The 22,613-nt window shown below is 39.5% G+C and overlaps 1 protein-coding gene across 1 annotated transcript in view; it reads right to left on the reverse strand.

Moving 5' to 3' along the window:
- ANGPT1 (angiopoietin 1) overlaps positions 1-22,613 on the reverse strand; it is a 433,269-nt gene that overhangs the window by 18,911 nt on the left and 391,745 nt on the right. Inside the window, exon 8 of the mRNA XM_077493172.1 lies at positions 348-478. Coding sequence (XP_077349298.1) covers positions 348-478 — 131 coding nt within the window. The remainder of the gene's footprint in view (positions 1-347; positions 479-22,613) is intronic.

Consider the following 22,613-nt stretch of genomic DNA (forward strand, 5'->3'; position numbering starts at 1 on the left):
GATTTTATTTTGATGTTACGACCTGTCCTAAGGAAGATACGCTTGTGCCTCATCGAAATGTCAAATGAAATTTTCACTGTGCATTCACCTTTCAGTCTTCACCACTGTGAATATGCAATCGAGACCGGGAAGACTACCCTGCAGTAGAGCGATCTTAAAGTGAGGCTTGAACCGCCCGTGAAATGCAGCGTGGAAGGGACGATGTCTATGGCGGTGCGGAGGATGATCTATGTGGACAGCTTTACCCCAGATGTCTGCATACTTAGATGTGCATGTTTTAATCAAATATATAGAGATAATACCAAGGTTTTAGGGATTCAGAAAGAAAGCAGATGCTTTGTACATACCTCCGGTCAGCATAAGCGCACACTTGCACATACAGTTGTCGTTATCCGCGTCTTTTGTACTGAAATCAGCCCCGTGTAAGATCAGACTGCTTTGCTTTCCTGCTGTTCCGCTGTGACCCTTTAAGTATAATCTAGAGCAGACCAAAAGACAAAAAATAATTAATTAAAAAATATTGGCTTTTTCTTTTTACATCGAGTCCCACTGAAAATAAATGACCAAAGCAGTGTAAACTCTGACCTTAACTGTATTATAACAATGATAAATAAATATTATTCACTGAGCTTACTAAAGGGAATAAATATATACAGGGGGTATCCATATACGATATAGGTAATCTATGCCTACACACTGCTGTACTTCCTGCTTAGTGGAATAGCAGAGTAATTCTTCTTTAGCACTGTGTAGACCTTTGGATGAGCTTTATTCAATGCTACCACTGAAAAAAATATACACTCTGGTCTAATGCCGCCCCATCTCCCACCCCTCAAAAAGAGTCTTTTTTTATCCTCCTGAAGAAATGGGTGGTCAGTACTCCTGGATAGCTTGTCTCTTGCATAGAAACTTGTAAACAATATTCTGTACAGAAGTTCTTTGTGGGTTGAACTGGATGGACTTGTGTCTATATAACTATGGGGTTGTTTTACTAAAACTGGAGAGTGCAAAATCTGGTGCGGCTCTGTATAGACACCAATCAGCTTACAGGTTTTATTGTCAAAGCTGAATTCAATAGGCTGAAATTAGAAGCTGATTGACTATCATGCACAGTTGTACCAGATTTTGTGTGCTCCACTTTCAGTAAATCCCCACCTATGTAAATGTACTGTGAGTCACGGCCATAGAGATGACCTGCCCTGAAACTGAGACCAAACAATGTAGATGTCCTTAAAGTGAGATTTATTAGTGAAACACACAAACAAGCATACACAGAAAACAATGAACATAGGAAGTGCCAGCAAACAAGAACCAACCCCAGTGACAAAAATAACTAATGAACCTAATAACTGACTATATACAAATATATACAATATAGGGGGCGGGGGTAACATCTAATACAGGGATACAAAGAAAGGGAAGAAACAAGACTGGGTACTAGGGCCGAAAGCAGGAGCAAGGCAGAGGGGGAACAGGGTGTGGGATGGTTAATATCAGGATCACAGGAACAAGACTCTGGCAACAAGGAGGCAATCAGAATAGTGACACACTGGGGAAAGAGAGGAGCAGCCCTAAATAGCCATTTGGCAGCTGAACACAGGTGTAACTGATCATTACAGCCTGCTGGCTGCTGGGAGACACCTGCTGGTGGACACTGGAACTGCAGCAATCAGCCCAGAGCAGCACATTGCCACCAGCAGGTGAGCTCAATCCTAACAGCAAAGCATGTTGGCCTGAGCTCACAGTAAGTGAGATGGATGACACTGCACTGACCACTGTTCAACTTGTAAGAGGACAAATACTGCATCGTAGAGCTGCCAATGTGTGGGGAACAGTGAGGGACAGGAGATGAATAATACAGTGCAAGTTACTATTTTATTTTTACACAAGCTGACTGATAATGTAAAATTTAATTTAAAAAATAAAGCATTCCACAAATGGTGGGCTCTAAATTGGATATAGCCCCTCTAAAAATGAAACTCTAAAAGCTGAGCCAATGTTTTATATATACAATTTAAACTGATGTTTTACAACATTTTTTGCACTATATGTATACAATCTATTAAATAAACATTTTATACATTATAAAATATTCCTAGAGCAATATTATTTAGCAAAGGAGACAGAAAAACAGTAGCAACCTGAATTGTAGCTGGCGTTGTCTAACAAACTCACTGAGGTGAGTCATCTAGTTGTGCTTAAAGTATAGCTTGAGCTATGGAGGCTGTGTACAGTTTTTTTTTTTTTTTTTTTTTAACAGACTGCAAAGTGTTTTTCATTCCCGACCATAGTAAATAAGAAAGATTATTTATGCAAACCTGCTACACACTCTGTTAAAGATAATTTTTCATTTTTCTATAAGAACTGAGATAGAAAATATGCAATGCACAAAGAAAATTATATGATGATTGCCTTTTCCAACATTTATTCTGTGCCATCTACACAGGATTTTGGGCAAAAGGTTGATGTTTAGTCATGCTTAAATTGCACTCTGTAGTTTCTTCTAATTATGTCAAGGATACAATGTGACGATTAATGTGTGTTTCATTGGCCATGTTGTGTATTAGGAGCTTAGCAGCGCTCATTTTTCACTTGAGACAAAACAAACAGCTTTCACAGTGCTGACTGAAGTACGCTTTCAGATTCCTGAATCCTACTGCATCATGTCAGCATCATCTGTCTTCACAGAGAGTGCAAGCACCAAACATAATAAATACTGCATCATTAACACAGCTACACAAGTGTTCATTTGGGAAGTGGTGACTTAAATGTATGCTGTAGGCAAACGTGACAATTTAGCAATTAAAGTACAGGAGGAAACATCCAAGTTGCCCATTATCTTGCTTCTCTGTGATGCCTTTACTTGAGTACTCCAAACTACCTATCTCTGGATCATCTAATGGTAACCATGGCTCAGCAGTAGATCTACAGACAAACTCTTTATGCAAAGGTTCCTACCTATTCATCCCTAGGCAAATATGACTAAAGCCCCATACACACTATCAGTTTTTCTGCTGATGTTTGTCTTCAGATTTACCAAAACCATGTAGTGGAAGGGCCTGTCTGATTGCATACAAATTGAAACTCCTAAGGTTTGACCTCATATTCTATGGTTTTGGTAAATCTGAAGGAAAAAACAGCAGATAGTGTGAATGGGTTTTACAATATGGTTAACGTAGCACCCTTTTTGCAAATCATAGTTTTTGTAAACCATTAAAACGTTGCATATTTGGAGATGGCAGACACTTGCATGGAGCTACTTTTCAACTGTAGGCACTAATCTGAGAAAAGGTTTAAAGTTTCTAAAGTTACAAAGAGTCTTGTGAATCTTCATAAAGCCCAACTCTAGTAGAAAATGAAATTTAAATAGTGCATTAATTACCTTACTTCTCAGTCTTGATTCTAAACACCTCTTCCAAAACAATCCTGCAGTGTAATGGATCAAAGTCACAGTTTCCTCTATGAACCAGACTAATATCCTGCCCTGGGGACCAAACATTTTTCCCTGCTCATTATCTTCTCAGGTATTGGTCCCCTCACTGCCTACATAAATTATCTAAATTATCCTACCCCTGAAGCCTATGAGAGAGAACTTGGCTATTTGAAGTGTTGCCTAATAGGAGATATCAGAATCAAACAGGCACCCAAGTAAGGACCCCAAGAAGTAAACAGAAGAAGAGAGAGGTACCATCATGTGACCTTGGCTTCAGGTAAGTAAAATGGGCATTTGGATAGTCTTAATTTTTTTCCTACTAGAGGTTAGTTAGAGGGGGATGGAAGGAGTAATGCTAATATCCTGGAGTTGGGCCTTAAAAGTCGAGGTGTGTTTATGTGGCTGTAGTCTTTTTTTTGTATCTACTCACAATGTCAGTGGTAGACATTGGAAAACTATGAAGAGAAATTATACACTTTTGTAAACGTTTATTGGCTTGTTACTTCCTGCTATTACCCAGCTGCCCTAGATAGTAGCCCCTGGGTGTCTTATGGTAGATAGGGTCCTGCCTGCACAGCTCTCTTTTCCTGCCTGCATTTTCTTCCTTTTCTTCCTTGAAAATCCATCACAACCTCATATATCTGATCACTGGAGTAAGAAATTCCAGAGAGAAGATTACATTTGTCTTTCTGGAAATTAAACAATTTGTGTGATACACAGGCTCAGTGAACCCTAAACCTTGGACAGTTTGTTATGCAAACTTCGACTTCTACAAAGAAGGTCCAACATTGACATATGCATACACGCTGCTCTGTTGGTCTGCAGTGAACACCAGTAACATGTGGCAAGGGAAATGTCAGCTCGTGACTTGATGAGGGTGAAGCTTTATAACAGAGCACCCCAAATTTTGCTTCTGGGAAGACATTGAAAAGTACGTACAAACACCTAAAGGGGCATATGCATTTCATTTATGTCCATTTTTAAAGGACAGGTGTATTTTAAATATGCTTTACATCTCCTGCTTTCTGAATCTGGCAGTGCAAAACAGAAAAGAGGTAGATGCAACTGAAAGCAATTTTCATTTGAACATACTAACATGAGGCATTGACTTTCCAAAAATGGCCAAGGACCATGGGGGTTGATTTATTAAAGGTAAATACACTTTGCACTGCAAGTGCACTTAGAAGTGCAGTCGTTTTTGATCTGAGTGGAAGATCTGAAAAAAGGGAAGCTCTGCTGATTTTATCATCAAATCATGTACAAGCAAAAATGCTAAATTTTTTTCCCTTGCATGTCTCTCTCATATCTACAACAACTGAACTTCCAAGTGCACTTGTAGTGCAAAGTGGGTTTGCCTTTAGTAAATGAACCCCTATGTGATGTCTCTGTTATTACCTGAAATCAGAAGTCCTCAGACAGACTGGTTGTTAGCAGAGATGCTGCTATATATACTAATGGCACTAATTAGAGTAGTGTGAGGCTGAATTCCAGGCAGCTACAAAAACAACACTATTTAATCAAGTTGTGCATTCAATATAAAATTATTAAATATAATTTATATTTAACCTGAAGTTGTCTTGTTAACCTTCTGTAACCCACTGCAGAGCAGAACCAAATGCAGTAAAGTGGACAGAGTGGTCCAGGGCCTGGATATGCATTCTGGCAGAGGTATTTAGGTCACACAATCAGCTATACAGAATTACATATCTTTTTGTAGATAAAACTTTTCACATACATGTATTTAAATTGTAAATATTCCTGTGTTTCTGGAGTTCAGCTTTAAAATGTAAGTTCACATTTTCACAAAAAAATTAAAAGGTGAACTAACATCCTATACCCTCCCCCGGGTCCTCGTTGCCCCACTGCACTGCATCCTTCTTTGGTGATGAGCTGTCAGTGCTGGTGTAGCAGTTCACAGATTTGAAATCCCCAGTCTACTTCCTCTTCTTTCTGTAGGGCTTCTGGGAAGGATCAACATGATTCCAATTGGTAAGTGCCAGCATGTGACTGATTTGACCATTCAAATGATAGTTACAGTTAATTATCACCCATGGAGGTAATTGCAGCTGGGACCAGGGGGGTTTGGGAGGATGTAGGATTTTAGTTCACCTTTTTAATTTATGTAAAAAGTTTAAACTTACACTTTAACTTTATATAGGTGAACCTCTTTAAAGAACAACTTTATTTTGTGCAGTTGACCTTCAATTTATCCCCTTACCTTCTTTGGTTGCAGCCTGCTTGGTAAAATACGTACCCTCCTTATTCCAACAATCTGCACTGTTTCTAACTAAAATGTCCCTGCCAGGTACTCTTCTGCATACATTACTATGGATGAGCCATACCTCGTAGGATAGCTGGAATACGAGGTGTATCAAAAAGTTTGGAGATTAGTTTTATAACACACCAGCAGATGGCAACACAAGGCTGCACACACAGTCACAAGGAGCACCGACCGTCATAAGTCAGTGTGCTAAAAGACATCATCCTGTGTATGTACATCGGGAGCTGTGCAACTGATGCTATTTTGACCATGTGCTTTACCACTTCTGCTATTTCAACATGGACAGCAAGTTAGAACAAGGATCAAACATGAAATTCTGCGTGAAACTGAGCAAATCTGCCACATAGACATGATTCAGAAAGGTTTCAGCGATGCTGCAATGAGTTGAAGATCGAGAGGTCAAAAATCAAAGGTTTTGACACCACTGCAGAGATCCAGCGTGAATAGCAGAAGGCGCTTGACACGCTTCGAAAAGAAGCCTTCCAGGACACATTCCAGAAGAGGCAGGAATCCGGGGAGCGCTGTATTGCTGTGAAAGAGGACTATTTTGAAGGTGATAGTGTGTAAATGTAGATAAATAAAGTACTTTCTTGTAAACAGAGCTAGTCTTGAAATTTTTTGATACCACTTCGTATTGCTTTTTCATAGGATTTATTGTGGCCACAGGAGTAGGCAGTAGTCCTGGCATTTATTTAGTGTCAACAAATTACGCAGTGCTTTACATAAATATTGTACATTCACATCAGTCCCAGTCCTTAAGTAGCTTACAGTCCCCATATTATTATACATACATATACTAGGGCCAAGTTACCTACCAGCTAATCTTTAGAGTGTGGGATAAAACCCACCCAGGCAGAACATGCAAACTCTCTGCACGTAGCACCATGGTTAGGATTTGAACCACTGACTCTATTCTATGCCAGTGGAAGCGCTAACCACTTATCCGCTGTGCTGTCCAGGCATTGATGTTTGTATTAAAAACCTTTTGGGCCTTTGGGCAGAGCTACACATTAGATATCTCGAGAACAGGATCTAGGTAGGCTTTACTAAGGGGGACAGGGGATTCATTAAAACTAAAGTACAACTGTACAAAACATACAGTTGTCCTTTAACATCTCCTGGGTACAAACCCTTATGCCTTAATTAATACAGCTGCTGGTTTTAAAACTTTACATCACAATAGTTACAATAGTCAAAATAAAAAAGACCCCCAAAAAAAGCACTGTGTCCTGCTAAACTCCTATATAACTAAGGAAGTGGGATACTTTGTAACTGATTTGTAAGACAGAAATGTACTAAGTGCTGAAAGATGGCAAGTAAAGGACAGGGAGTGCTGACACCGGCCATTAGGAAAGATTGGTGTTGATCATTAACATGCCCTGTTTTGACATCATCCATGAACAGCTGTAAGCAACCTAACCATAGGTGCAGTATTATCAGAGCAGAGGATAATCCCAAATGTTTATAGAATCTCATGTGCTCCTAGTAGCAGCCACAGGACATTAGCGTTCCTTGTTCTTTCATGTCCAGTGGTCGATTTATTTTTACTGACACTGCTCAGACTGGAGCTGAGACATTTCACTAAAAGTTTGAAGTCATTAGCTCAAACAAAAATAATCACAATTTCAAGAGTCCAGACAAAATAATTCACAAATCAGTGTATGTCAGGTTGAGAAAAAGCTGATCCTTTCATTAGTGTTTTCCTAATGCTGTTGAGGGACTTTTAGAAGGGATACTTCTGCTTATCTTTTCACGTTTAAGAGCCTACTACAAATATTGTCAAACTGTTTTTTTGCGCACTTTGCTCTATTAAATACAATATTTCAAAAGGACTACCTCCATCTTCTAACAAAGTCGAAGTACAATATGAAAGTAAAAAAAATAGCTTGCAATGCAAAAAAAAAAAAAATTGTCAGTTAGACTAACCTCTCCTTTATAATTATTACTGTGAAAATTAGTGGAAAAACGAATAAATACAATATATTTACAAAGCATGTTTGAACTATTCAAATCAACATTCCCCATGTTTTTTTTGTCTCCTCTTAAATGTATTGCTGCATTTTCTTCAAAACACTTACTCACCAGCACAGCAAGTCCTGTACCACATTGGTAAAATATCAAGAGACTAAGCCCTTGTACACACAGTCGGAGATTCCGACAACCAAATCTGTCGGATTTTGTCCGAAACTGTTGTATACACACGGTCGGACAAAGTTGTCGGAAATCCGACGTGATGACGTTATTTCGTTACGACGGGACTATGTTCACACTAGTAGCCAATAGCTTTGGTGTAGGAATTTGATCTGAGCATGCGTGGCACTTTATACGATCGGAATTCTCTACACATGATCGGAGTATGTCTGATCGGAGCATTTTGTCAGAAAATATTTCCGGCAAGTTGGAAAAGTTGGTCCGACGGATATTCCGACGGAAACAGTCTGATGCAGACCACACACAGTCGGAATATCCGACAAAACGCTCCGATCGGACACATTCCGAAGGAATCTCCGACCGTGTGTACAAGGGCTTAAAGTTGTATTAACCCCTTCAATACTTGGCACTTCCACCCCTTTCCTTTCCAGGCCAATTTTCAGCTTTCAGCACTCTTGCAATTTCAATAAGAATTGCGTAGTTAGGCAACACTGTACCCAAATGTAATTTTTATCATTTTGTTCACACGAATAGAGCTTTCTTTTGGTGGTATTTATTCACAAATCATTTTTTTATTTTTTGCGATATAAGCGAAAAAGAGCAGAAATTTAAAAAAAAAACAATATTTTTTACTTTCTGTTTTAAAAGAAATCCAATAAAATATAATTTTGCCATAAATTTAAGCCAAAATGTATTCTTCTACATTTCTTTGGTAAAAAAAAATCTGTTAAGTGTATAATAATTGGCTTGTTTGATCACAGACATATTTATGCAGATGCAGATGCAGATTTATTGCGCAAAAGATCACAGATATGTGCAGATGATCATTGGGACATATGATTTTACTGTTACATATGTGGGGGGACAGATGTTTTTACTGTGTGGGGACATGTGTGGGGATATGTGTGTGGGAACAGTGTTTTTGGGGACACTATTTTGGAGACAATGTATGTTTACATTGTGTGGGGATATATGTGGGGACATGTGTGTGGCACTGGGCCGGTGATAGATGTGTAAAAAGCTGTAAAAAACAGCTCATACTCACTGATCACCAGCTGGCTTCAGCAATCCGCTCTCCTCTCCTCACTGACAACTTACGTGTGAGGAGAGGAGAGCTGATCTCCTAGCAACCGGTCCTCTATTTACATCACATGATTGGCTGTGATTGGACACAGTCATCATATGATCAGGAAGGCCAATCACAGAGCCCTCCTGCCGATCGGAGATGAGCTGTGTCCGGGTGACACGAGCACATCGGGATCAAGCTGCTGCATGGGCACGCACACGCGCAATCCCCCTCCTTCTGAGGGATAATACTGAACATCCACTCAGAAGGAGGAAGAGCCCACCCGGCTGTATATGTGCAGTGTCCGGGTGGGAGGTGGTTAAACACTAGAACCGAAAATGTATCATATTGCACTTACCAATTCTTAGATGTGGTAGCTGTATTAATTGTCTTTTTTAAATGAAGCCACCTTGTTTAAGTATTGACAAGCTGCAAAATTGCAATATTTTTTTTTTTTAGGGGGGGATTTAATACCGGTTTAATCCCTTCAATTGCCAAGGGTTCAGAAGTAAACATAATTTTCAATTTCCTATTTCCAGTTCCTATGTTTTTGTGCATAGTTGAGTCGTTATGCATGAAAACATAGGGACTGGTGTGCAGAAAATGGCAGCAGGGGCTCTGGATTGATGATTTAAAATTTTAAATATTTGGCTGTAGCAGGAGGCAGTTTGTTCACAAAGGGCTACACTACAAGTGTACCTAGAAGAATTAATGCTTTTTTAAAGGCAAGGGTTGGTCATACCAAACATTGGTTTGATTTGGATTTCTCTTCTGTTCATTTACTTTCCATTTTGTTAATTGATATTAACGCTTCTATTTCCGAAAGCATTCTAAATTTCCAGAAATTGCAGCACCTACCTAAAACGTTTGCATAGGACTGTCCTGGTAGCTAAGTTAGAGAGAGACCCCCCCCCCTCTTACACTAAGGTGACGTTTCCATGCATTTAGAGGGGACCTACTCCATGGTACACTTGCTACTAGCTATATGTGGTTACTTATTCACATGTTTCCTCCTTCTATCCTTACATTGAACAAGTCTATCTGGATATGCCTGTATACTATATATGTATATATATTTCATTGTATTGGACAAACTTTCTGTGACATTACCGTTTTATTGTTGCATTCCTCTAAATAAAAAAATTCAAGAAAAAAATAAATTAAACTAACTGCCGCATAATAAATTTGGATAAATTATTCCACATACAGGCAGTCCCCTACTTACATCTAACTAACATCTGACTTACAAACGACTCCTACTTACAAATGGAGGGAGATAACAGGAAGCGAGAGGAACTCTACCCCTAGGAAGGGAAATTCACTCCTGTAAGAGTTAATATAGGAAATTTGTGTCTCCACTGATGCCTCATCACTAGTCCATGTTTCCCTAACAGCCCAAAATTTTCAAAATCCAATTGTCATTGGGACAGAAAGTGAGGTGAACAGGAGCACAGACAGCAAAACAAACATTGCAAGGGTGATACCACTTCCCTATGCTATCCAAAAAGCTTAAAAATTGATTTTTTTGGCTGGCGCTACACTTAAAAAAATGGACCTGTTCTGACTTACAAGCAGATTCAACTTAAGAACAAACCTACAGTCCCTATCTTGTTTGTAAGCCGGGGACTGCCTGTAGTAAGAACTGAATGTTTACTTTGTTCTTAAAGTGGTAGTATGGTCAATTTTTTAACTTTTACCTACAGGAAAGCCTATAATAAGGCTTACCTGTAGGTAAAAATAATATCTCCTAAACCTGTACGGTTTAGGAGATATTCCCCTCGGTATGCGCCGCTGACTGCAGCGGCACATGCGCACAAGGGGGTTCTCTCCGTGAAAATCCGGCAGCGCTCGTGCGGCCGGACTGAAATCTCCCGCGCGCATGCGCGGGAGTGACGATATCGCGGCTCCGGCCACTCATAGCGCCGGAGCCGCGATACCCAGAAGAGACGCCGAGGGAGCATGTCGGCTCCCTCGGCGTGGATCGGGCCAGATGTCGGGGCCTCGTTCTAAGGTAAGTATTTCATAATGAGCTAGTATGCGGTGCATACTAGCTCATTATGCATTTTGCTTTGCAGGTTTAAAAAAAAAAAAAAATTGCGGGTTTACTACCGCTTTAAGAAACTTCCTTCACTTGACCCATACAGATCATGCCTGTTATTAGGGATGGGCCCGATGAACAAACAAACATATGGGGGGCTCGCAGGGAATTTGTCCACCCTGGAGTGCCCCATAATGCACAATGAGATTGCAGTGCATTGACAGCTGCTGATTGGCCAAAGTATGCATCTGACCTGTATGCTTTCACAGCATGATGTGCTGTGATAGCCATGACTGGCCAAAGGCAGGGTGCCTTTGGCCAGTCATGGCTCAGCGGTCCATGCCCCATACTATATAAGGCTGCTGTTTACATGGTGAATGAATGGAGATTAGGCAGGTAGTTAGTGTAGAATATATTATACAGTTAAGAATATAGTAAAGTCAGTGTAGTATATATAATACAATTCAGAGTATATAGTGCAGTCAGTGTAGTATATATAATACAGTTCAGAGTATATAGTGCAGTCAGTGTAGTATGTATAATACAGCAGAGAGTATATAGTGCAGTCAATGTAGTATATATAATACAGTGGAGAGCTTATAGTGCAGTCAGGGTAGTATATATAATACAGTGCAGAGTATATAGTGCAGTCAGTGTAGTATATATAATACAGTGCAGAGTATATAGTGCAGTCAATGTAGTATATATAATACAGTTCAGAGTATATAGTGCAGTCAGTGTAGTATGTATAATACAGCAGAGAGTATATAGTGCAGTCAGTGTAGTATATATAATACAGTGGAGAGCTTATAGTGCAGTCAGGGTAGTATATATAATACAGTGCAGAGTATATAGTGCAATCAGTGTAGCATATATAATACTTTGGAGAATGTATAGTGCAGTCAGTGTAGTATATCAAATACAGTGCAGAGTATATAGTGCAGTGCAGCGTATATAATACAGTGTATTGAAGTGGTTAAGGGGAACCCTATGAAAGAATTAGGAAAAAACTGTGTGGGGTCACCCCCAAAATCTGTACCAGACCCTTATCTGAGCATGTAGCCAGGCAGGCCAGGAAAAGGAGGGGGCGAGTGAGTGCCCCCCCGAACCATACCAGGCACTTGCCCTCAACATGGGGAGGGTGCTTTGGGTTGTCTTTTATGGGGCCTGGCCGGTGGTTGTCGGGGTCTGCGGGCAGGGGCTTATCAGAATCTGGAAGCCCCCTTTAACAAGGGGGCCCCCAGATCCTGCCCCCCCCCCATGTGAATGGGTAAAAAGTATCAAAAAGTAAAATCCACAAGAGAATGTTTTTGAAAATTCCTTTTTGAAAAAAAAAGTGTCCCGCAATGTTCATCCATCATCAATCACGCTGCCCGATGGACCCAAGAAATAAAAATAATAAAAAAGCCCCACCTCCATGGTAGGCCTCCTGGTGACTGCTGTCTCTTTGCTTTGACAACTGTTATATAGGCAACGGCGGGGCCACTCAGTGACGGATGACCCTGCCCCCTCTGATATAACGTCTCATTATGTCACCAGGTGGCCTTGCCCTTGCCTATATAACAGCTGTTAAAGCAAAGAGACAGCAGTTGCCGGAAGGCCTCCCATGAAAGTGGAGTTTTTATATTTTTCAGGTAAGTGGGGCAGTGGGATTGATGATGGATGTACATCGCTGGACTCTTTTTTTTTTTTTTTAAATAAAAGAATTGTCAACAACTCTTGTGATTTTTACTCCTTGATACTTTTTTTGGTGAATGGATAGGAGTACAATGTACCCGATATCCATTCACATGAGGGGGGGCAGGATCTGGGGGCCCCCTGCCCGCAGACCCTGACAACCACTGGCAACGGTTGTTGGGAAGAGACCCTTGTCCCCATCAACATGGGCACAAGGTGTTTTGGGATGGGGGCACAGAGCCCCCCTGCCCCAAAGCACCCACCCACTATGTTGAGGGCATGTGGCCTGGTACAGTTCAGGAGGGGGGGCGTTCTCACGCATGGATACATGTCCCCTAGGGCAGTACCCGGGTGCCCATACACTTTGTATTGCAATAATTTGCATATAAGCCTTTAAAATTAGGACATTTTATTTTTAATAGTCGTGTCCCATAGACTTTATTAGGGTTTGTATGTTCTCTAGAACTTTTTGCCTGTTCGAGCTGTTCTGATGCGAAACAAAATGGGGGGGGGGGGTGTTTGGCCCATCCCTACCTGTTATTTTTACAGAAAAATTGTGCATTTTGCAATGTCTGACTCAAGCATATAAATCATCGTACATGTACATTCTGAAATGTAAGAAAAAAATGTAATAACAATAAAGATATTTTTATAACTCTTTCCCAAGTTTTGTGGTCAAGGACATTTTGAGCTAAACGAAATCTTACATTTCCACTTAAAGAATCCCTGTCAACAGACGAGTAAAAATTATTAAGCAATTATTTCTCCCTGGAAGATTTATAAAACATACAGAAAGCAATATTTAAAACAACAATTCTGTTAAACCTCAGTCTGTTTTCAGCGCCTGCAGATGTGTTGGCTTTTCTGCTGCCATATCACAGAGAGACAATTTGTCTACATAGAAAACAACAGAATGACAAACACTCTAACTATAACATTGATAGAACTGATTAGGAAAAAATCTTTTGAGTTGCAATGTGGAGCAACATTTCACAAGCTGAAAAGAGCAAGTTACCTTTAAGGGGTTGGGAATATTTTAAATCACCTTTTATTTAGGGATTCATCCGCACCGAGGGCCAGTAAACTGCCAGGATTGAATAGGTAGCATGTCCTTGACCACAAAACTTGGGAAAGAGTTATAAAAATATCTTTATTGTTATTACATTTTTTTTTTTTTACATTTCAAATTGTACATCTGAGATGATTATATGCTTGAGTCAGACATTGCAAAATGCAAAATTTTTCTGTAAAAATAATAGGCAGGGATGGGCCAAACACCCCCGGTTCGGTTCGCACCAAAACACATCGAACAGGCAAAAAGTTCTAGCGAAGATGCGAACCCTATTAATGTCTATGGGAAACAAACATGAAAAATCAAAAATCCTCCTTCTAAATAGGCTTACATGCAAGCTATTTCCATAAACAGAATCACTTGGTTGGAAAAAAGCATAACGCCCCGCCCCCCACTTAAAATTACTTGTAAACTCAATCAGGTGTGGCTAATTACATTCTTAATGACATACAAAGCCATTTGACTTTCAACTGTAATCAGCTGTGGTCGTTTTGATTAGCTCAGCATGAAAAGAGCTTTCCTGGAGCATTTAATTTTACAAGTCAGGAGACGGATACAAAAAATATTTCAACGTCTTTATCAATGCCTAGAAGCACAGTGAAGTCTATTATTAAGAAGTGGAAGGTATTTGGTAGACCACAGACCCTCCCTGGATCAGGACAATTTTCCAAAGTGGATGAAAGAGCCAGGGGGAAGCTGGTCAGAGAGGCTACCAAAAGGCCTATAGCAACTCTGAAGCAGTGTAGGAATGTATGACAGATAGTGGTCATTGTGTGCATGTTACAACAATACCACACATTCTCCACAAATGTAGCTTGTATGGGAGGGTTGCAACACTCCTCAAGAAAGACCACATGCAGTCACGACTGAGCTTTGCCAAAATGCACCTTGAAGATTCTGAGGCCACATGAAAAAGGTGTTATGGTCAGATAAGACTAACATTTAAATATTTGGCCTCAACACCAAACAATATGTCTGGCAGAAATCCAATTCAGCTCACCGTCCCATAATGGTAATATCCTGTTATGGGGGCGCTTCTCTGCAGCAGGGACTGGAGCACTTGTCAAGATAGAAGAAAAATGGATGGGGCTAAATACCATTAAATTCTTGAGGAAAATCTGCTGCCCTCTGCCAGAAAGTTGTCAATGGGAAGAAGGTTTACCTTCCAACATGACAATGACCCAAAGTACACAGTGGAGAAAAAGTTGAATGTCCTTGCAGGGACTAGTCAGAGCCCAGACCTAAACCACATTGAGAATCTGTGAAATGACTGGAAGACCGCAGTCACAAACAGTCACTATCAAATGTAACTGAACTTGAGCAGTTCTGCAAAGAAGAATGGGCAAATATTGCAAAGTCTAGATGTGCAAAGTTAGTAGAGACATATCCCAATCTTCATTTCAGGCTGCAAAGCAACCGAATGTGATTATTTTAAAGGGGAGTGATTCTTTTCTATATCCACTGTATATGAGAGTTGTTTTTCCTGCCAATCGATTTGTATTTTTGTTCATCCAATTCTAATATTGGCATAGCTCTGCTACAGTGCACAGCCCTGCCTGGCAGGACAGGAGACCAGATCTTGTTTCTGCTCCATTTCACTTAAAACTTTCCTCTCACCTCCAACCTGTGATTGGGAAGTGAAAGGTGAAAAGCACGCTGATAAGCTCATCCCTCTGCCACTTTGCTCTTTCCTCCTATCAGCATGTTTCTTGTTAGCCAGTGAGCAGTGCAGAACAATTGTTAGGCTTCTTCTGCTGCTTCTTTCAATCCCAGTCTGAGGTCTGCTGTATGGGCAATTACAACAGACTGATACTAGATCAAATGTAGGTGCTTACATTGCTTGCATTAAAAAAAAGACATGCTAATAAATATTTAGCTGTTTTAAGTTCCTTTCACAAGGGTGGTATCTGGCCCATTCATCAGAGTAATCAGAGCACTTTTGTGATATCCGAGTTTAGCTCCCTTTAAAAAACAGACTTTTCCAGACACACTGATTAATTTACTGAAGGGCATATAGGGCATGTACTGTATTTTGAAGGTTTAAACTTGCTATACATGGATACCAGCATGCATTTCTCATATGCCAAGCTGGTATTAATTTGGGAAAAATGCCATACTTTACCAACGTAAAAAAAAATAAAAATAAGAAGAAAACACCAGTATATTGCAGACTGTAGCTAAGTGAAGCAAATTCTCATAACATGTCAGACACCTAAATAAATATGGAAGCAGAGATTCCCTACTTTGTCCCAGATGTCACAGGGATGACAGTGACCTGCTACACATGCTGTGGCGCTGTCCCAAACTGTAAGATATTGGAATGTACAGTATATAACTGTTGGCACTATATAAATCCTGTATAAAAATAATAATAATAATAATAATTTAATACCCACATTTATTTCACTTCTCTAAACTTGTAGATACTTGGATATACCAGAGGAGAACACTTTGCAGACTGTTTCCAGTAGCCGACTCCTATTTGTTACTAGGAAAGTGGTGGCCATAAAATGGTCGTCGCATGTACCTCCTACGGTTGAGTATTGGATTAAGAAGGTTATTGCTTCCCTTCACTTAGAAAAATTAACCTATACACAAAGGGGGTTGCTATACACATTTAAGAAAATGAGGTTGGCCTGGTTAAGTACACCTAGAGTGGCTCTGATGGAGGTAGTTTGTGATATGTTGTTATCATAGTGATTTCAACTGTTATGATAACTCGATGGATGATATTGATGGAAGTATACATTTTCCCTGAGAGCGATTGTAGAATTTTTTAATATAAAGGCTGAACTGAAATCCATATAACACCCTTAGGCCTCATATACACTGCTGCTGCTTAACGCTGCTAAACGCAGCATGTAAAAGTGGCAAAAAGGAAGTTTTAAACGGCGGTTACTTATCTGTCAAGTTAAATCATTCAGGAGAGGTTGTAAAATCGTTCCATGTACATAAAGCCTAACAGCGTGTAGGACTATTTTTGTGTTAGAAAAAAAATTAAACATTAGTCTTTTAATATATTTAATTTTTCTTTTTCATTTGTTTTTCTTATTACACTTTTTTCTTTTGAATTATACTACTCTCTATGGCAGAGTTTCTCAACCAGGGTTCCATGGAACCTTAGGGTTCCTCCAGTGGTTGCTAGGGTTTCCTTGAGCAATGAGCAATTTCTGCTTCTCAGATAAGTTCCCACTGACACCATTGGATCTTTTTATCTTCAACGGGGTAATTCTTCCCAATAACCAAAATTTAAGGAGCATTCTTCCCACTGACCATCGCACTAACGTATCATGAGTTTTGTAGATATAGTAATTTTTAGCAGGGGTTCCCTGAGACCGAAAACGTATTTCCAGGGTTCCTCTGCTTCTAAAGCGTTGAAAAAGACTGTTTTATGTTTTTTTTATTATTATTATTTTACAGGATTTATATAGTGCCAACGGTTTATGGATCGCTTTACAACTTGAGGGTAGACAGTACAAATACAATACCCTTTAATACAGTAGAAATCAGAGGGCCCTGTTTGTTAGAGCTGGTATTAATCTAATGCCCCTTGACAGATGACTGGATTTAGCATACCTCAGGTACTTCCTTAAGAATCCTGATGTATAATTATTTTTTCCATTTTCCGTACAATGTTTTTCTTTTGATTTATAAAAAAAAAAAAACTCTCCATAGAAAAACATCTGATATAAAAGTGCAATGAATTATGGGAACACATACTTGTTATGCACCTGATACAGTTTTAACTTTTGTACTTTGAGGAATATTTTATTTTAAATTGCAGTGTTTTTTTGTGCTAATAGCAATTTTTTTTTATATCTTTCTTTCTTAGATAGAGTTTTGTAAAACATTTGCTCAACTGTCATGGGTTACACAAAATCAGAATTACAATCTTTTAATACTTTGTACCCTCTACTTTCAGAAAATATTGAGTTTTCAGGCAGGAACAGTCAGTTGAAAACTTCTAACTCCTGTGGCAAAAGTGCAAAAAAAAAAAAAAAAAAAAGAATTAAAATAATTTTGTTTTGCTGAGGTGTAAAATGGGAGGCAACGCCCAACAGCAGAAGGGCTAATAACTACTGCTTAGGTTTGATAGGTCACTGTATAAATTATAGATACAAGATTTAAGATGTGTTATATGTTTTGGTATCTTCAAGATATATAGATAGGTAAAATAAATAAACAACAAACAAAAAACATGTTTAATGCATTTTTAATATACTTTCTTTTGTCTAACTGAAGACAGGGTTTTCTTTATTAAATGAACAACCTAATTAGATCTAATTAGACAGTCCAGTAATTACTTTGCATTTACAATTCCTTCCTTGGCAGGCCATGGTAATTAACAGTGTATAAAACTCTCCATACTTCCTCTAACAAAGTGACTTACTAATACTTTAGAAGCCAGAAAGTCTAGATTAAGCATGATATAAATTAGTTGCAATGACATCTTCTGCTTCAAATTATACCATGCGATTTTCAATGTAGAATTTTAAAATAAAATCGATCTTGCAGTCAGACCTTGCAATTTTATTATTTAAACACTTTTTTTGTTTAACTTTTTTTTCTCTGCTTTTTATGGTTCATATACTATAGGTATTTTAATCTTTATGTGAAAAACAGAATTGAATGTAATGTTTCAATAATGTAATTAATTAGAGGTCACGGCTGTTAAGCAGCTACTGTAGCAAGGATTAATTATCAGTGCACAGTGGATGCTCGGTTGAACTCTTATGGATGATGAGTGCCATCTGGCAAGAGCAAACCCTCTGTAACAGGAAGGTGACTGCTATGGGAGGGCACTGTCTAATGACATCGAGAGGACAAGGGTAGCCTTGAACTTTGCATGTCTGATGAAACAGGATAAAAGTACTATAATTTGAAAGTTTGAATGACTTTGAGTTTTTTTTTTTATACTGATATATTACATCGGTTTATTTACTATACAGTATGCATACACAATCTTTATTTTATTTATTTTTTATTTATTATTATTATTTATATTAATTTAAAAAAAAAGTTTATTCCTTCTAAAACTGATATTTTACATCTGTTTATACACTATACAGTTTGTATACAATCTTTATTTTATAAATGGACATTAGAGTATAAGTAAAACCCCATTAAAAAAAAAAATCACAAAAATACTAAAAGTTATTGTAAATAAAAAGAAATAAAAAAGTCAATATTTTTGCATCTGCAGCTTTCATTAAAAAATAATTGGTGATTCTCTCATGATGGTCTGTGATCAGTCACATTCACTTCCAGTGGAGTCTATAAATGGCCATGCCAAGGCATGTTCTGCCATTGTCACTATAAGGAGACTCAACCTGAGAAATGTAGACAGGGAGTGGCTGGAATGAGGCTAAAGATCAGCAGTACTGAGAGTCAAAAAAGCATTTAAAAAAGTGAAAAAATGTGGAAAATGTGTATGCTACATGGTGCTTTAGCAAACAAAATTTCATCAAGTCTGGGTTTACATCTACTTTAAATACATGGCAAAGGATTCCCAGAGCAGTATGAGTTTTCTAAAGAGATAGCAAAGCTGTAGCTCTCTCCTTTCATGCACAATGCTTCTCAATGAAGCCATGGAGCTGTATGGAGGGAGGGGAAGAGAGGGAGAGGAGTCATTGCTCTGATACAGTTACTTGTGTGCAGTGATGTAAGTAACTGAGTTAAAATAAACTGAGTTATGTAACACAGTTACTTTAGAGAGAGTAACTGATTACTCTTCCCCTCATGGTAACTCAGTTCCTATTACTTGGGCGGCATTACCTCAATGACATCTACCGCCGGGAGGCCCGCTGTGGCCGCGCTGCCTGGCCGTTTGTTCCGCCGCGGGGAGGGGGACTTTTGCCCGCTGAGCTGAGAAGAGGCTGAGACACAGAGAGACTGTCTGGACCGCCCCATCCCGCCCCGCCTATACAGAGAGAGAATGTAGGCAGTTGGGGCGGACACTGAAAAATGAATCAACTAACTGAGTGAAGGGGATGGTCTCTCTCTCTCCCCATGAGGAAAGGCATCCCTAGAGGCATTCAAGTAAGTGACTGTCTGACGATTCGAATTGCAGTGCAATCGATCCATCCCAAGTCCTCTACCACCTCTACTTCTTACTGATCCCATCCCTACCCACCCACCACCCCCTCAAGTACACCACCACCACTGCCACCCCCCTAAGTACCACCGCTGCCACCCCCCAAGTACATCACCACCACTGCCACCCCCTCAAGTACTACCGCTGCCACCCCCTCAAGTACCACCACTGCCACACCCTCAAGTACCACTGCTGCCACCCCTCAAGTACCACCGCTTTCACCCCCCTCAACATTTGGGTTCAAATAAATACCAAATGTTCTAAAATACTGTATATAGTGTTTTTATTCTTCAATCAGTTAATATAAACATCTTTGATATTAAAGATGTTATAGAACGTAATTGCATTCTAGAAAAAAAAAAAAAAGTCACAGTTACTTTGCTGAGTAACTTATTACTTTTCCAATGTAGTAATTGGGTTACTAACGCAATTACTTTTTGGGAGAAGTAATTTGTAACTTAACTAATTACTTTTTTAAAGTAAGATGACCAACACTGCTTGTGTGTATAAAAAATACTTCTGGAAACCTTGGAGGTGGAGATACTGGATGGGTGGGTAAGAGTTTCTATTAGAAAGCGCTAAGTGAAAGTAGCAGACATACTGCTATCTAGTCACTATTAGGGCCTGTTTACACCAGTTGCAAGGCAATCATGCTTGGCAGCCTTGCCTACAGCAGTCCCAATGCAAGACAGGCATCAAAAATGCAACAAAAACGCACTGGATCCCAGCACAGTGAAAAAAATAAAATAAAAGGAGAAAAAAAGCATCTGGAATTCATCCGGTAACAGAACAAAAATACACTTGAATGCATCAAAACATGTTAAAAAAAACACACGCAGAAACACAACCTATATCTGGATGAGATGTCAGCAGGAGGCGCCGATGTGCAGTGTGAGATCTAGCTGTCTCTGTCAAAACCCAATGGGGAACTGTAACAGCCCGAGGACCACACCTGAGGATGAATTGAAGGAGATAGGAGCAGTGTGCAGAGGACATGTTGGTCACATGATATTTAACAGAAAATCCCAACAACGCCAACAGTAGTTTAATTTTGCGATTCGCCATGGATCTGAGCTCAAAACAAAAGGCGAGCCAAATTTTTCCAGTTTCTAAGCTTTAATCTTTGGGATAAAAGTTATACAGCACAGAAGCAAGTGATAAGAGGCTGTGATCCCCTTCAGAAGCACTGTGAAAATCCTACTGATCCTAGTTGCAGAGAGTTATATTAAATCAAAGCCAAAGGTCGATTAAGAGGTTGCTGTTTTTCCTAAATGACAATAGCAGTTCACTGAAAGACTGTCTGGATTAGACATTATATTGTATTACTTCCTTACTGGACTTGTCCCTGGGATTTATGAATTGAAATACAAGTCATAACAAATCACAGCTAGCAAGCTAGGAATTAGCACCGCTGAAAAACGTTAAGTGTCATTAGCATAGCATTTCTCTAAAGCTGTGAGCCACCTAGGAATTGTACTGCTTCATTACAGTAGTCAGCTGGAAATGATAACATGTATTTAACACCTCCAGAATTTGGCTGCTAGTACTGCATCTGTGTAAAAAGAGTTATGGGACAGATGAAAAGAGCTGAGATTGCAGATTAGCAAGAGCATTTAAGGAATGGCCTTAGAACAGAGTATTAACAGTGTAGCGGTTTATACACAGCAGTCGACCGCATGCATTTGTTAACCACAAGCAGCCAGTACAAGCAATGACCCACCTTTCCTGAACATGCTCCCTTCAAGGCTGCCAACTCAAGATGTATTTATACATTTATTTATTTTTGTAATTAATGGTAGGCTGGTCAAGATTTTACAAAAATGTTTTACAATTTCTTATAAAGCAATATAGATACGGTAGCATTAGTCTGTAATTATGAAAGTCTGTGAATAAACATGCACTATGTGGCTCCTTGGTCTATAACAGATATATAAAGCCACGAGTGCCCACCTGTAGACGCACAACCAGTGTCCACCCATACTTTCACCATAAGTGTCCAGGTAAAGATGGACCAGCAGTGTCCAACTATACATATACCAACAGTGTTCACCTATAGATAAACCACCAGCTTCCGCCTATAGATGCACCACCATTGCTTACCCACAGCTGCACCACCAGTGTCCATCCATAGCTTCACCATAAGTGTCCAGCCAAAGATGCACTACCAGTGTCCAACTATACATATGCCACCAGTGTTCACCTATAGATAAACCACCAGCTTCCGCCTATAGATGCACCACCATTGCTTACCCACAGCTGCACCACCAGTGTCCATCCATAGCTTCACCATAAGTGTCCAGCCAAAGATGCACTACCAGTGTCCAACTATACATATACCACCAGTGTTCTCCTATAGATAAACCACCAGCTTCCACCTATAGATGCAACATCATTGCTTACCCACAGCTGCACCACCAGTGCCCATCCATACATACACCACCAGTGTCCTTCCATAAATACACCATCACCCATAGATGTACCACCAGTTTTTACCCAAAGCTGCACATCAGTGTCCACAATAGAGTGCTCTACCAGCATCCACCCATAGCTATGCCACTATGATTTGCTAGAACTGTGAACTCGGCATTGTCTGCACATTAGGAAGTCCTACTGGAAATGAGAAATAAGCTTAGAACCTTAAACCTGCAGTTGATCCAGAAGAAAAAAAAAAAAAAAACTAAAAAGTATGGCCTCGTTTTGTTTTAAACCCTCAGATTTTTAAGCCTAGTACACACTGGCTGAATGTTGGACGGCATCATCCGGTTAAAAAAAAATTGTCTGACATTTGGCCCATGTGTTTG

This window comes from Lithobates pipiens, unplaced genomic scaffold (genome assembly GCF_037356315.1).
Source record: "Lithobates pipiens isolate NorthernLeopardFrog02 unplaced genomic scaffold, aLitPip1_a1.2 Scaffold_19, whole genome shotgun sequence".
NCBI classification, from domain to species: Eukaryota; Metazoa; Chordata; class Amphibia; order Anura; family Ranidae; genus Lithobates; species Lithobates pipiens.